Source organism: Pimephales promelas, chromosome 5 (assembly GCF_988280905.1).
Source record: "Pimephales promelas chromosome 5, fPimPro1.hap1.1, whole genome shotgun sequence".
Taxonomy (NCBI): domain Eukaryota; kingdom Metazoa; phylum Chordata; class Actinopteri; order Cypriniformes; family Leuciscidae; genus Pimephales; species Pimephales promelas.
Window position 1 is genome coordinate 40996036 of NC_142773.1, and position 17248 is coordinate 41013283.

Here is a 17248-nt window from a genome sequence, read left to right on the forward strand (position 1 = left end):
TTTTACTCATCTAAATATTGCACATGTAATGTAGAAAACTAAGAGAAAAAACTTTTTTTTGTGAATTTTGCAAATAAGATTATTAAATAAATTGCAAATATAAAAAATATCTATTACATATATTTTAATATATTCTATTTAATCATAACAAATAACACACACATAAATTAAGATATAAATATAAAAAATAAAGCAGAACAATTTATTATTCTACAGTAATTATCAAAATTACAAATATATTATATCTGAAAACACATTATTAATAATAATAATAAATACGTTTTACTTGTATATCAATTAATATATGAATAATAAAAATAAGGCAAACATATCTTATTCTGTATAATTATAAAAATAACAAATATATTCTATCTGTAAACAAATAAATAAATTAGTACATGAATAATAAAAGGCAAACAATATATAATTATAAAAATAACAAATATATTCTATCTGTAAACAAATAAATAAATTTGTACATGAATAATACAAATAAAGGTAAACAATATATTATTATATATAATTATAAAAACAACAAATATATTCATAAATGCATAAATAAATAACTAGATTATATGTATATATAAATAAATATACACATAAAAAAACAAGGCAATTGTAAATCGCAGATGTTGAAGGGTGCATTACAGCATCCCACTCGGGCTCCCGTAGATAAACACCGTGACGCGGATGAGCTCTAAAGAAAATCTGGATAATCTACGTAACGGTCCATCCTCCTCCTCCTCCTCCTCCTGAGCAGCGGGTCAGTGTGTGTCTGTGTCTCTGTGTGTGTGTTTGCTCTTCATCCGCGAAACACTGAGCCATGGCCGCACAGAAGATCAACGAGGCGCACGAGCACATCGCCAAAGCCGAGAAATGGTGAGATTGATCAGATTATACTATAGCCTATTATTGTCATATCGTGACAGAATGAGCGGACCGGCCAGGACAGGTCAGACCTCGGCCTGCTGTCGCTGACAGGGAAACCGACTATAGCCTAATTCTGCAGCTAGAGAACGGGATGCGTTTGCTTTCAACTAATGTAACAGTGGAATCAGTCCAGATCGTTACATGAGATGCTGAAGGACGAATGTTGTTACACCGCGAGACTGATTGCGTAATCAGTGCTGGAGGTTACCTTGACGACAGCTGCATCCATTGGTCCTATATTCCTCATTATAAACACTACTGATGATGTTTACGCGCACATCATGTGGGAGACACAGGGGCAAGTTGTCACACACTCTACATCGCAGTGGATTTCGAGTCAAATTCCTATTACATAAATGTGTTTGTTCCAAAGGTTGTTTACGAACACCCAGTTCAGAAACTAAATGTTAAATTATGTGCATTATTATATTATGGAACATCTTTGTATTATGTTAGCCTACACCTAGTTCAAAAACTAGTTAAATTATGTGCATTATTTTATATTATGGGACATTTTTGTAATATGTGCACTCTCAGATAAAAAGTACGAAAGCTGTCACTGGGGCTGTAGCTTTTCAAAAGGTAAACTTTTGTCAGTTTTTAGGTGCTAATATGTACATTTTAGGTGCTAATATGTACCATTAAAGACTTCTTTATTTTTTTCCCTCAGAGTGTGTTACAACCGGTTAAAAAACTAGTGTTAAATTATTTGCATTATATTATATAATGCATATTTTTTGTATCTATTATCCTGTGAAAGTACAATTCAGCAAAAAATTTATGATTTAAAATGTACTTTAAAGTGAAACTTTGGGTAACACTTTTTTCAATTCTCACTATTAACTAGTTGCTTATTGGCATGCATATTACTAGAATATTGGCTGTTTATAAGTACTTATAAAGCACATATCAATGCCTTAATTTGCATGATCTCAACTCTACAACTACCTTATTATCTATTAATAAGCAGTAATTATGAGTTTATTGAGGCAAATGTCAATGTTAATAGTGAGAATTGGACCCTAATATAAAGTTTGACCAGACTTTTAATTTGACATTACAACAAAGTGTGCTTTTTAAAAGTGTGATCTCTTTAAGTACACCATAAGTGGCTTTTTAGTAAATTATTATTGTGTTTTCTTCAAATAAAGTTTTTAAAAATATACTTTTAAGATTTGAAATACACTACAAATGCACATTCAAGCACAGTTCATTCTCACACAAGAGTTGGCTCAGCTGTAAACCGCATGAAATGATGTGTTTTCGCAGCTTAAAGACCAGCATGACCAAGTGGAAACCTGATTATGATGAAGCAGCTTCAGAGATGGCAAAAGCAGGTGATGTAAACCTTAAATAAAGGAACGTCATTCACTGATAATATTGATCTGAAATATAATGCCCATCACGATTGTAATTAATAACAATGTCTGTTTGTTTCATATTAGCTGTGGCTTTCAAAAATGCGAAGCAGTTTGAACAAGCGAAGGATGCGTACCTGAAAGAGGCCGAGTACCACACAGAAAACAAAGCGTATCCTTCTGCACATCAGCACTTCATGAAGAACACTGTGAAGAAGAAGAAGAAATCACAACTGCAAAGATAACACACCAAATAAGACTAAATATTGTGCAGTACAGCGGGATTTTACTTTATCTCTAAAGTCAGATGTTTCTGCTTCACTATATGATTGAATCACTCTAATATTAGGTACAATTTATAGGAATGACTACACCATGCAGTACGCTATACCATTCAAAATAAATTTCTAATAAATGCTGTTCTTTTGAACTTTCTATTCAACAAAGAATCCTGATATATCAAATGTATCATGGTTTCCACAAAAATATGAATCAGCACGACTGTTTTCAACATTGATTATAATCAGAAATGTTATTGATCATCAAATCCTCATATTAGAGTGATTTCTGAAGGATCATGTGAAGACTGGAGATTGCTGTAAATTCAGCTTTGATAACAGGAATTGTAATAATATTTTAAAATATAACGTTTTTTACTGTATTTTTGATCAAATAAATGCAGCCTCGGTGAGCAGAAGAGACTTTCTACAACATTAATAAATCTTCCCGAACGCAAATTTTTGAACAGTTTTGTATGTGTACTTATATTTACTTAACGAAAACTCACAGACTCTTCCATGCAGCAAAGTAAGTAAATGTGTATAATTCAAATAACTCTAAATCTATAGTTTACCTATCTATGCTAAACCGATTTAGTTGACTAATTTCATGGTTAACAACAAACTACAATTTTAACTATCTTTGTAAAACGGTTAGTTCCGATCCTTGATTCTGATTGATTGGTCAATAGCTGTGATTTATTCATGATAAAACATGGCAATGACCGCTTCACACAACGGTTCTATGTATTACTGCGCAACACACTGGAGCGTTGTTGCTGTTCACGCTCAGGGACTATTTTTTTCTAGCGGAAGGAACGCTTTTAGTGATTTTACTTCATGAAAGTTGCACTAATACATATTTTTTTCCTTAATTATTTTTATTGTGTTTTAACCGTTTTATAAAAACAATAAGATACTCGAGGTCGAGGCAAGTGCTGTGTGAATAAGTAACGGCTGAAGGGGTTTAGTCCGCTTCGCGAATCGCGTCGTGCCTTACAACCATAACAGCCGTTACTTATGATACAGCACATACTTGACTACTTAGTTTATAGTATATGTAGTTAACTGTCTGTACAATACTCACCGTATTGCCATCGATGATGAAACAAGCTTCTCTTCTTCTCAGAGCGTATGAACAAGCCGGCATGATGTTGAAGGTGAGTCGGTCCGTACAGTGATGGTTACGGATGGCCTGTAGGTTTGAGACGGTGTGTAAAATGACTCTTGTACACCTGCAGGACATGAAGAAGATGCCTGAAGCCATCCAGCTGATAGAGAAGGCCAGCATCATGTACATGGAGAACGGGACCTCTGGCACTGCTGGGATTGCCTTGGACAGGGCTGGGAAGTGAGTACACCGATGACTGGTCTATGATCAAAACCAGTGGCGGAAATTAACCTATAATAATATAATCTTGCATTATTAGAGGCTGCAGTTTCAAGACCTCAGACTGAGAGACGCATTTTAGGACCCTAGTTTTTTGTGCCAAAGTATTTCGACCTTATTTTAAAAGGAAAGGCCTGTTTACACCAAGGATGATAACGATAAAGATGTAAGTTAGTTCCAAAAATATAAAAGAGTATAACAGCACAGATAAAGGATATCATTTGAATCAACTGATGTATGAACAATAAAAACAATGACAGCAAATCAGAATCATACTGTGGATCCTAATAAAATAGCCAATGTAAAATTTAGATTTTCTAATGTATAAACAAAACTAGAAAACGGTTCTCCTCACAAGATCCACTTCTGATTGATTCAGATTTTTTTTTAAAATAATTGGTTAAATTTAAATATCTGACTTAAAAACAACAACACAGATATAGTTAGTGTATCTATATTTAATTATCATTGATTTATTAATATTACTTATCTTAGATAATTATAAAAAACGTCCCTTACGAAGGTGAAAATGTCCAGGGGGCATGTTTAAAAAATATGTTGGTTTTATTTATTTTTCCACAAGTTATGAAAATGTTATTCCCTGAACGTTCAAAATGGTGTAGTTCATTCATTAAATGTTTCAAAAACTTTTTTTTTTGTGTGTGGTTATACATTCCATTTTATAATTTTGCGAACATTATGGGATTGTTACTTTGAAATGTTCTCTAGTAGTAGTGACATTTAAAAATGTTAGATGAACATCCAACGTTTCAGAAAAAGAAAAAAAAAAAGTTTTTTGTGCTGAAAACATTATTAAAGGCCAGATAACCTTGAAATAACTGTAATAATCTTTGAGAAAACTTGGAAAGTTAATCTCTGACCCTAGCACTTCCTGAGAGGTTGTGTACTTTCTTTGCATTCTCCAAGTGTGTGAACAACTGTATGCATGTTAACTGTATGCATTAACTAGCGCGTCCGCTTCTTCAGACTCATCGAGCCGATGGATCTGGAGAAAGCCGTGGACTTGTACCAGAAGGCCGCGTCTGTGTTCGAGGTGAGCAAACACCAACGGATTGATGCGTTTAGCACTGTGAATCCTATCAGAAATCTATTTGTTGTGTATATTCATGCATAATGTGTATATCCTGTGATGTGTTCAGAATGAAGATCGTCTCAGACAGGCCGCAGAGCTTCTGGGTAAATCCTCCAGACTTCTGGTGAGACTGCGCAGGTGCGTCCAAAAGCATGTTATGATCTCATTTACAAGTTTTACTTTCTTTTAGGGTCTGCTAGAATATATTTACATGATTTAAAGTTCATGTTTTTCATTTTACATACCGTTGAATTATTAAAAAAACATTGGCCATTAGCACTGATCTATATATAGAACTGGATTGCTCATGATGTCCTAAAAGAGAAGAAATTTTGTTATTCTGTATGTTCAATTCTAGCAGTTCATGGTCCACGAAAGTCCCAATGTGTGTGACCCGATGTGTTTTACTGTCCCCAGGTTGGACGAGGCCGCTGTGTCCCTCCAAAAAGAGAAGAACATGTACAAGGAGATTGAGAACTACCCCACCTGCTTTAAGGTGCAAATACTGACATTCACCTGAAACCGATCTTTTGGACGAGGTCATGTCACACACCAGTCCACGTTGGCATCCGTCTAATTTGACAAGCGTCTTCCCATTGAGAAATTCATGAACTTTTGCATTCGTGTCCAAATATTGAATAGATGTTTTATATAGTTATTGTCATCTGCAGAAAACCATCGCTCAAGTGCTGGTCCATCTTCACCGAGTTGACTTTGTTGCTGCAGACAAGTGTGTCAGAGAAAGTTACAGGTACAAACCAGTCCCACAAATCCACTGCATTATCCATGATCAGAATGAAATGTGGTGTTGTTCCCTCGCTTCAGTCTCCCAGGGTTCAGTGTGAGTGAGGACTGCGTGTCTATGGAGACGTTACTGGCGGCGTATGACGAGCAGGACGAGGACGAGGTGTCACGTGTCTGCAACTCACCTTTACTCAAGTACATGGACAATGATGTGAGTTCGAACACTCATTCTTCATATGCTCACCACAGCTCAGTATTTGGGCTGAAACCATAAACAACAATTAAAAATATTCTGCGTAAACAAAATAAAAAATAACAATCATATATTAATATATATATAATTCATATTAATTTTTTTTAAGTTTAAAAATTCATCTCTTATGTTTTCCAAGTCTGGATTTATTTGATCAAAAATACAGTAAAATCAGTAATATTGTGAAATATTATCATATAATATACGTATATATATAATAGAATTATAATATAAAATTATTATATAAATATATTATATATATATATATATATATATATATATATACGTATATATATATATATATATATATATATGTAAAAGAATTAAAATTTAAATTTGATATAGATTTTATATTGTATTATATTCATTTTAGAATGTAAATTATTCATCTGATGCAAATCTGAATTTTCAGCAGCCATTACATTTCATTTATTTGAGATTAACATTGTAAATATCATTTTTGATCAATTTAAAGCATCCTTGCTCAATAACTGTATTAATTTCTTAAAGCACTAGTTCACTTTTAAAAAAAAATTTGCTGATAATTTACTCACCCCCATGTCATCCAAGATGTCCATGTCTTTCTTTCTTCAGTCGAAAAGAAATTAAGGTTTTTGATGAAAACATTCCAGGATTTTCTCCATATAATGGACTTCAATGGGGTCCAAACGGTTCAAGGTCCAAATGAGAGTTTCAGTGCAGCTTCAAAGGGCTTTAAACGACACCAGACGATGAATAAGGGTCTTATCTAGCGAAACGAGCTGTCATTTAAAAAATAAATACAAAAGTTTACGTTTTATAAGCACAAATGCTCGCCTTGCTGTGTACTGTGATACTCATTCATCAAAATGAACAAATCTTTTTTCGAGTCATTTCATTTGTTGAATGAACCAAATGACTCAAAAAAAGATTTGTTTGTTTTTGATGAATGAGTGCCAAACGCGCATCACAGAACAGAGCAAGGTGAGTAAAAAATCAGCAAAAGTTTTTTTAAAAGTGAACTACTCTTTTAACGATATATATTTTACTGACCCCGAACATTCGAACAGTTTTTGATGAACCAAAGCTTTTAGATTTACTGTTGCTTCAAAAAAAATCTCACAAATGAAATGATCGGCCTGTCTGACGTATCAGTCCAGTAGTAATAAAAAGCGACTGTGTTCATGCAGTACGCCAAGCTGGCCATCTCTCTGAAGGTGCCGGGTGGAGTCAGCGGGAAGAAGAAGAAAACTCCTGCTGCTCCTCAAGGGGGCAGTGCTGGACCAGCGCAAGAGCAAGACGACGATTACGAGGGAGGTTTGTGTTAACTGAGGGAACAGCCCGACTATCTGTGTGCGCGTGTGTGTGTGTGTGTGTGTGAGAGAGTTAACGAGTATCTTAAGTGTTTCCTCCCTTTGTGCAAAGTGGAGTCATTCCTTAGGAATTCTCTTCCTGTGGGAGGGTCCGGTTTTCTGTGCGTTTACACATCAGACACTCATAATCTTACAAGCACAGGCTGTGAGTGTGGACATCGGTTCAACATAATTAATGCTGAAGAGGTTCATCTCTCTGCCACTATCTGCACCAGTGATGATGCGTTTTTGGAGTTGGCTCGAATAACTCGATATCAGAGCTCGACAAAAACCTAAACTGGCTTTTGGATTATTGCATAAAATAAGCGGTCACTAATCAAAGTGCGTTTATGTTACTATGATTTTTTACATCAAAAACAATAATTTAGACAAAAATACAAGGCCATGATTTCAACAGTTTTAAGGGGCGTGTCTGCTGCAAGGTTATAGTTTTGCAATTTTCATTCACAAATTCAGTTTAGTTTAAATTCTAAAACGTTTTTAAAGTGGGTTTGCTAGTTTAGTTTAGTTTTTATTTTTTGAAAATGCTATTTTTGCTTTTTTTTAACGCTATTCAAATTTAAAATCTAATGCTATTTTTAAATTAAAACTAATTTTAATTGAGTTTTTATTCTTTTTTTTTTGTAGTTTGGGTTATTTGTCAGGGGCAAGATTAGGGTTGGGGATCGAGAATCGAGTATCGATTGGAACCGAGACTAACTTTTCGTTTTTTGTCCCGGAATCGTTCAAAAGTTAAAATTTCGATTCCTGGTTTCGATATTCACAGTCCACCGAGCGGAAGAAGAAACCGCTGAACAACACCAACGAAGAAGCGTCTACCGGAAGTGTTGGCATAACCACGTGAGTCGAACATGAGTAGCTTACGTCGGCGATCCAAAGTGTGGCTTCACTTTTCTAAAAATAACGAAATCTCGGCAAAATGCAAAACTTGTGACAAAAGGAGTATTTTTACAGAAGGAGTATTTCCTTCAGAAAGGCCGTTGGTTAGCGAGGTTAGCTAAACTTTTTTGACCCTGTCTCTTAAAAGAATCGGAATCGAGAATCGTTAGGAACCGGAATCGAAACAAGGAATCAGAATCGGAATCGTTCAAATTCAAACAATACCCAACCCTAGGCAAGATTCAAAAAGGTCAGAAAAAGAATTGTGAAATACAGAAGTTACACACACTTGTCTTCCATTGGTCAATCAAATGGATAGTCCCGCCCCAAACCTCGCACCATTGGTTGAACCGGTGTTCCACTCAGTTGAACTGATTGAAATATAATTTCGATGCTGCTTAGTGGTGCAGAAATGTAAAGACAGTCTTAGACAATAAGCACTGATGTATCTGTGATCATATTGTTGTACAATATACATTTAGAAATGTTTTATTTTATTTTAGTAAGAAAAATATGTAGTCGTGTGTACAGAATCTGTCGATTATTTTTATTTGTGAACAGTCTGTGATGTCAAAGTGATTGATAAAGTTTGTAAAATATTAAGTAATTTTCCACCATGTACAGTAACTTATTTTAAGTGTTGTTGAAATTATCGCTGTCGAGTGAGGTGTCATTCTGCGTTTTCAAATAAACAACCTGGCAGACTACTACAACGATGCAAAAAATACATAATAAAAATCACGATCTATATGCTGTTTGGCTGTGTGCTGCTAAAGGGGTTTTCCTGTGGATTTACAACAGAAATTAGGAAAGATAATAAAGCCATGGTTATCATTGGTGACCAAAATTAAAACCACAAAGAGACATTTTTATAAAGTATTATTTGCCTCTGAACAAGTTTTATTTATTGTACACAGCTCTCCTTGTGCACAATATCATCATCCTTTATATTAAATCCAATAGTATGTTAATGCATTAATTGATGTGAAAGGTTTGCTCTGACAAAATCCCTGTTTTACATTGCATTTAAAAGGATTGTAGTTGTTTAGTTGTAAGTAATATCAAAAGTTTGGGGTCAGTGAGGTTTTTAAATATTTTTGAAGGAAGTCTCATACCCACCAAGGCTATATTTATATGAGAAAAAATAGAGTAAAAACAGTGAAATATTATTAATGTTTAAAATACCTTTTATATTTGAATATAATGTAAAATGTAATTTATTCCTGTGATCAAAGCTGAATTTTACTCAACACTCCAGTCTTCAGTATCACGTGATCCTTCAGAAATCACTCTAATATGATGAGATCAACATTTTTCATGATTATCAATGTAGAAAACGGTTTCATATTTTGTTGAAAAAATCGTACAAACCCCAATCTTTTGAATGGTAGTGTACATGAAAAAAAGAAAGAAAGAAATACAGGCAACAAAAGCCATGTGTTTAATCGTGTGCTTTATTTGAAGTCAATAAACTCCCATTTCCTGTTTCATCCAGGTACAGTTTTCTTTTTCAGTAAAAGCTCTGCACACACAAGTTAATGAAAGCGTTTCATGTCAAACATTATTAATTTTTTTTTCATTCATGCTACATTGTCTTTAATGCATAGTTCAGAGATGGACTCAAAACAATATTCTCCTCAAGCATCACCACAACACGATCCATAGCGCGGAGCTCACGTCGATAGTCATATTGAACATGATCCGATCGTAAATCTACAGCCTAGCGGAGACTCCAGCGGTATATCCATGAGATCCTGATCCATAGAAAGCTCTTTCCTGAGTATGGCTGCCAAAGGTGTACAATAAAAATGGATTTCATGTCATGACCCCGCCTGTCGTATTGCTCAAAGTACGTAGTACAAATGTGAGTCAAGTTATTCCCCATGTACAAACAACTTTCTGATGAGCACAACTCCCAGGCCTGGCGAAGCGTAATCTACTGGAGCGATCTCTCATGCCTTCAAGGATTTAGTGTACCTGTTAATAACTAATGTTCATGATTCACTTTCACCACAAGTCAAACGTCTTAACTAAAAGCATATCTAACCTAAAACGCTATTTTTTTCTGACTAAAACCCAATGACCAGAACACATTTCTGTTAAGTGTTGCATTGTGAAAAAGTAACAATGGTTTAGCTAACAATTTGCTCATATTCAATTAATTTATGCCAACAAATATCTGTGTAAATCATTAACGAAATGAGATTCATGAGTAAAATTCAAATTCACAATACATTCACAATTCGTATATACATTTTGTGTGTAAATAATGAATAAAATCACTTGGATTTATGAAGAAATGTACACAAACACATTCAAAATGAGTTGAGAACTAATTTCTGTATACATAATTTAAAATCACTTGGATTTATAAAGAATTGTACACAGAAATACATTCAAAATTGGTTCTGAACAAATATATGGGTAAATAATTCATAAATTCACTTGGATTTCTATAGAAATGTACACTGAAACTTAGTTTTGAAAAAAAATGTGTAAAAATTTCATAAAATCATTTGGATTTAGGAAGAAATTTACACAAACACATTCAAAATTAATTCCGAACAAATTTCTGTGTAAATAATTCATAAAATCACTTGGATTTATGAAGAAATGTACACAGAACTACATTCAAAATTAATTTTAGACAAATTTATGGGTAAATCATTCATAAACTTACTTGGATTTATAAAGAAATGTACACAGAATTACACTGAAACTTAATTTTGAAACAAATTTGTGTAAATAATTCATAAAATCACTTGGATTTATGAAGAAATGTACACAGAATTACACTGAAACTTAATTTTGAACAAATTTGTGTAAATAATTCATAAAATCACTTGGATTTATGAAGAAATGTACGCAGAATTACACTGAAACTTAATTTTGAACAAATTTGTGTAAATAATTCATAAAATCACTTGGATTTATGAAGAAATGTACGCAGAATTACACTGAAACTTAATTTTGAACAAATTTGTGTAAATAATTCATAAAATCACTTGGATTTATGAAGAAATGTACGCAGAATTACACTGACACTTAATTTTGAACAAATTTGTGTAAATAATTCATAAAATCACTTGGATTTATGAAGAAATGTACACAGAATTACACTGAAACTTAGTTTTGAACAAATTTGTGTAAATAACTCATAAAATCACTTGGATTTATGAAGAAATGTACACAAAATTACACTGAAACTTAGTTTTGAACAAATTTGTGTAAATAATTCATAAAATCACTTGGATTTATGAAGAAATGTACACAGAATTACACTGAAACTTAGTTTTGAAAAAAATTGTGTAAACAATTCATAAAATCACTTGGATTTATGAAGAAATGTACACAGAATTACATTCAAAATTCGTTCTGAACTAATTTCTGTGTAAAAAAATTCATAAAATCACTTTCAATTACAAAGAAATGCATGGAGAAACATTCAAAATTCGTCTGAATGAGGCAATAATCAAACAATAAACTGAGAGTTGCTGAAACGGATTCATTGTAATGTAATGTGATAATCTCCCTTCAGTTATGAAAAAATCATTATACCTCAAGCTTTCCCAAATCTGTGTTCATAAGTTATGGATGATCTCCTTAAAGTCCCGAAGGAGAAAAGCTATTACTGTTGAGACGTTCCTCTTCACTACTTTGTTGTACATGAGAAAAAAATGGTTGATATCCCGTTGTCGTGAAATGATCCGTATGTATTCCTGAGAAAGGTCGTGAATAATGATGTTTAGTTGATTGTACAAATGAAATAAGGCAAATAGAGATTGTCACATAATTCACAGCGCCACCTATAGGGCTTCGGTTCTGCTTCCTGCAAAACCGTTTTTGTCCCAGACCGAAGTCTAAAGCAGTATCAGTGTTTCCCGTCTATGTCGCATGCACTCCCAAAGGTCAAAGTCGTATTCAAAGTGGCGCATGCCTGGAAGCCCTGAAGTTCATCACTTGTCAAGCCCTTTAAACACTAGCGAGTGGGTGAAAACCGCACATAATGAGTGCTAATGTTTCATCAGTTAGCATGAAGAACAACTGTTCTCCGGTTCAATCCAACCGAATTGCAATTCCTGCTTTGTGCTTAGTTCCTCGTAAGCTCATCCTCACTCGCTCTTCTCTCTGGTCCACTTGATCATGGTTTCTGGAGAGCGGTAGAGGAAGATGAGCTTGGCGTACAGGTCTTCCTCCAGGTCCAGTTCTCCCGTCTCTCGGACCAGGAAGATGTCGGTGCAGAGCTTGAGGATTCGGTCCACGTTGGGAAGCTCTTCGAACATGATGGTGTGCGAGATCCCGCTGAAGAACTCTCGCACGAACTTTCCGATAACCAGAACCACCGACATGTAGAGACCCATGATTCTGTGCACACGCAGGTTACGTTTAGCTCAACAAAGCACATAAATCACATACAGTTTCATCAAGTTCCTGTCAGACTGATAAAATCGTGTTCAATTTGGTTCAGATGGATATAATTAGGGATCAATGGAAGCTTTTTTCCGCCATGGAATGAAAAATAATAAAGGTAATTGCGACTTTTTATCTCACAATTCTGAGTTTTTTTCTCACAGTTGCAAGTTTACATCTCGCAATTCTGACTTTATATCAGAATTGCGAGATAGTCAGAATTGCGTGATTTAAAGTAAATACAGATATAAACTATTCTGAGGGGAAAAAGTTCGTTTCGAGATTATGTGCAATTATGTGTTATAAAGTCAGAATTGCGAGATGTAAACTCGCAATTGTGAGAAAAAAAAGTCGGAATTGTGAGATAAAAAGTCTAAATTCTGTCTTTTTTTCACAATTGCGACTTTATTTCTCACAATTGTGACTTTATCTCTAACAATTGTAACTTTATATCCCATAATTGAGACTTTATTTCTCACAATTGCGACTTTATGCAATTGCAACTTTATTTCTCATAATTGTGACTTTATCTCTCACAATTGTAACTTTATATCCCATAATTGAGACTTTATTTCTCATAATTGTGACTTTATTTCTTGCAATTGCAACTATTTCTAAGAATTGTGAATTTATATCTCGCAATGGCGACTTTATTCCTCATAATTGTGACTTTATATCTCGCAATTGCGACTATTTCTCAGAATTGCGACTTTATTTCTTGCAATTGCGACTATTTCTCAGAATTGTGACTATATCTCGCAATTGCGACTTTATTTCTCAGAATTGCGACTTTATTTCTTGCAATTGCGACTTTATTTCTCAGAATTGCGACTTTATATCTCGCAATTGCGACTATAATTCTCAGAATTGTGACTTTATTTCTTGCAATTGCGACTTTATTTCTCAGAATTGTGACTATATCTCGCAAATGCGACTTTATTTCTTGCAATTGCGACTTTATTTCTCAGAATTGCGACTTTATTTCTTGCAATTGCGACTTTATTTCTCCGAATTACGACTTTATATCTCGCAATTGCGACTATATTTCTCAGAATTGTGACTTTATTTCTCAGAATTGCGACTTAATTTCTCACAATTCTGATTTCATATCTCTCAATTGAGATAAAAAGTCGCAATTATTTTTATTTTTTCAGTGGCGGAAACAAGCTGCCATAGGGATCTGTTATATTATTAGATGTTTTTATATATTTTCATCCCTGTATTCAATTGAACTCACTCAACTAAGAAAGTATCCATTGCAACACACTATAAATCTCTTTAATGTTAGTATTGTGTTTTATTTGTAACCAACCATGACAAGCATGTATAATTGTCTATAGAGCGAAAGAGTCAGTTTCCGAGAAGCAACGAAACGATACAATTTGAACGATAACTTATAAATTTCTAAATACAGAAATACTGTGAACTACGAGTTTGTTAATCGATGGCATTTGCTTTTGTTGAAGCCATCAGCCCAAACTATTTCAGCTTATTTTTAACAGTGGAATTCCTGGTGAAAAACTCCATTGCCCATGATGCTGTGCAGAAAATGACACCAATCAGAAGAGTCGTAAAAAACAACACGCTCTAAAAGAGCTCTTTAGCTCCGCCCACTCCGAAAGCACTGCGAATTACTTAATCGAGTCGATCTCTCTCTCTCTCTCTATATATATATTTACATATATATATATATACACACACACACACACATTTATAAATTAGTAGTTTTATATTTGTCCATCGCTTTTAAAGAGCATATTGCAGGTAAAAAAAAAATCGAAATTTATAGATAACCTTGTATGAAAATACCATATGAAAAGTTAATGCAGGATTTAAAATGTTTAAATAGAGTAATTTTTTAAACTACTCATAAAGTGAGCGTTTCTTGGACTGCTAGTAAAAACGGCTTTTTTTTCAACGTCGCGTCATTTGACGTCATAGCAGGGAGCCGCAGCCTCGGCTCAGTGAGAGCAGGCTGGTGTTCAGTGAGAGCGCTCGTCAGTCAGTGTGCTTTCGTTAGTTTTTGCATTTTAATTTATCATCGTCATGGTAAATATTGTGTTTGTGGAGATTGCAAAAACTCCAGCCTGTCAGCACTTCAAGATCGAGTCCACAAGTTTCCATTACAATAAAAGTGACTGTGCTATATAGCCTATCTTTCGTTCCTGGTGCGGTTTGAGCAGGTGAAGAGACGGGATTTCTCCTCTCGGCTCGGAAAACACGGTCGTGTGTAGCGTTCACTTCAGATCAAATGATTAGCATCTCGGCAATATGATGGAGTTCAACATGGTATGCCGAAGCAAGAAGATTGATCGTCGTATACTACCAATGGCATCAAATAGTGTTATATAGGTAACTTAGTCATGTCATGCCCTAAATAAAACTTGTAATTGAAAAACAAAATTGGTTGTTTAAATACTCAAACCTTTAATGTTCTGTTTATGTTATAACCAAGGTGAAAAATATGTATTAAAAATTTACCCGAGTATAGCCTATGCTTTTAGTATAGAAATATACTCAAGTAAAGTTTTTATACATTTAATAGTATATAAATCTACCCTAAACATACTAATGTCTGCTGGCCTGTTATAGGATCATAATAATCTGTACAATATTGTGAGCACAGTGTATATCGTTAGCGAACGTGTATACTATAAGTACGTCTCTCACCTAAAAGGCACCTGTCCTGTTCTCCACTGGTTCTCCTCGCATCACAGCTCAATTTTTCTCTGACCATTCTGTCTGACATTATCCTGGCCTGTCCCTGATCTCTTTGGCATAGCAGGCTCATAACTTTATGGCTTGATCCGTCATACGAGTATTTCCTCAGCGTCCGAAATGTCATTGCGATTCATTGTTTTCCTGTTGTGTGAATCGACCGCTCTCCCGCTCATTGCGTCACGCCTGCCACGCCCATTTTCAGACGCGGAAGTAAAATTTTCTCACAAAAACGACTGCAGAAGCTTCTGTGGCGTGTTTATACGTATATTTTAAAAAAATCTAGTTCCTACATTGTTTTTCTATGCATTGACTCGTTGGGTCCTCTAACCTGCAATATGCAATTCTTCAATTTTGCTGTTCTCAAAGCTTCATGGAATTGTAGTTCTTTCCCTCACACAGTCTTGTATCTTAGTTTGTCTTTTCAAAATTTATTTTGCTTCAAAGTGTTGCAATTCACCTCAGAGCTGATTGGCTTGATTTACGGCTTATAACTCTTTAATGAAGAGGGTTTTTTTATTCCTATTGGAAAAATGATTGTAAAAACGACTTCTAGAACCAGTGCAGCACTTTTTTTTTCCTATTAGAGAGGACAGAAAGACTGGTAATGTCACTTACCCATAACCAGCCAGAAAGCCCAGACTGGGCGGACTGACTTGGTCACTGAAGATGTAGATCTCCAGACCAGATTTGTTAAATTCAGGTTTTTTCAACGGGCCTCGCTCTGTCTGACTCACGATCCACCACTCCTGAACGCTCTCCGAGCTGCTTAGGTTGGCCTTGTGTAAAGAGAGCATGATGTTCATGTATACTCCACCTAAGGGATCACATGATAGAGTGAAGAGAAATAGACATGTTGATGGCTGTAGAAAAGCATATCAATATAGCAAAGGTGTAGATAATGGACTTCTGTACTTTCGGGGTAAAGCTGTTCAATAGGCTTGGCATTGGAGTCGCTTGGTGCTCTGATGAATCTTGGAAAAATATTTTTGATGAGCCTTGAAAAAAAACAAAAACATTCAAATTTACCATTCAGCCAAGAGAAAAAAAACAAAAAAAGAAAATATACAGACTGTGATTGTTCCATATTCGCATTGAGATGCTTAAACTCACACTGGAGTTTCTTTGTGCTCAGGTTTGTTGACATCACTTAGTAGACTCCTTAGTTGTGTTCTGGTTTCTGGATCCAGATTTATTTGGTGTTTTCCTATTGCTGTTTCAGCTTTGGCACCTAAACTGAGGTTCCTAATGGACAAATACAGCAATACACAACTGAAATGAATCGACTGAAAACATATGCATTATATGCAGAACGGATTCTCATCAGGGTTATTATCGTTAAATAAAACTTTTTTTTTAAACTGCTGAAATAAAAATAATCACTAATCCACGTTGGCAGATTTGAGATCATTTTAGATGTAACCTGCACATGTTGCTGAGAGATTTACCCATCAGGCACTAGCAGAGCAGTGATGTTGAACTCTACCTCTGTATGGACCAGGTCATGATGAGAGGGAAATCATGCTTCTTTCCATTGAGCATTTCGATGAGGTGCTTCTTGCTCGGGGGGCTGATGGTCCAGAGCGCGTTTGAACTTCCTTCTAATTGAGCTATTCTCAAATCCTCGTGAGTATAAGACTCCAGGAACATCATGGCGTTCTGCAGGAGACACGAGCATTGAGACATTTCACAGTTTATCAGCAGCAGGCAATATTAGCTTTTTGTCACAATGCAAAATAACACAAATACTTATAGTATGGTTTCATTTCATCCATGCAAAATATCATTTCTTATGTGTATGTTGATTATGCACTGAAATGTGAATTATTATTATAATGGGCCT

At 34.8% G+C, this 17248-nt stretch overlaps 2 protein-coding genes across 3 annotated transcripts in view; one reads left to right on the forward strand and one right to left on the reverse strand.

The window, feature by feature from the left end:
- The first annotated feature begins 698 nt into the window (after positions 1 to 698).
- On the forward strand, positions 699 to 9032 carry napgb (N-ethylmaleimide-sensitive factor attachment protein, gamma b). Its single transcript, XM_039649071.2, has 12 exons — positions 699 to 879; positions 2200 to 2267; positions 2376 to 2460; positions 3078 to 3095; positions 3696 to 3726; positions 3808 to 3917; positions 4944 to 5010; positions 5117 to 5187; positions 5467 to 5545; positions 5721 to 5800; positions 5875 to 6004; positions 7216 to 9032. The coding sequence occupies exons 1-12, from the start codon at positions 824 to 826 to the stop codon at positions 7351 to 7353; spliced, it is 933 nt and encodes a 310-aa protein (XP_039505005.1). The 5' UTR covers positions 699 to 823; the 3' UTR covers positions 7354 to 9032.
- A 681-nt stretch (positions 9033 to 9713) lies between these two features.
- Positions 9714 to 17248, reverse strand: part of piezo2b (piezo-type mechanosensitive ion channel component 2b) — a 116122-nt gene continuing 108587 nt past the window's right edge. For both annotated transcript variants that reach the window (XM_089131546.1, XM_089131545.1), the window contains 5 exons: positions 16892 to 17064; positions 16519 to 16650; positions 16321 to 16403; positions 16024 to 16222; positions 9714 to 12642 (listed from right to left, as the gene is read on the reverse strand). In XM_089131546.1, the coding sequence (XP_088987672.1) occupies positions 12390 to 12642; positions 16024 to 16222; positions 16321 to 16403; positions 16519 to 16650; positions 16892 to 17064 (840 nt within the window). In that variant the 3' untranslated portion in view covers positions 9714 to 12389. The remainder of the gene's footprint in view (positions 12643 to 16023; positions 16223 to 16320; positions 16404 to 16518; positions 16651 to 16891; positions 17065 to 17248) is intronic.

Coding starts and splice junctions, on each gene's coding strand:
- napgb (XM_039649071.2), top strand. CDS start 824: ATGGCCGCACAGAAGATCAACGAGGCGCACGAGCACATCGCCAAAGCC. Junction 5,011..5,116: donor AGGCCGCGTCTGTGTTCGAG/GTGAGCAAACAC, acceptor TGATGTGTTCAG/AATGAAGATCGTCTCAGACA. Junction 6,005..7,215: donor TCAAGTACATGGACAATGAT/GTGAGTTCGAAC, acceptor GTGTTCATGCAG/TACGCCAAGCTGGCCATCTC.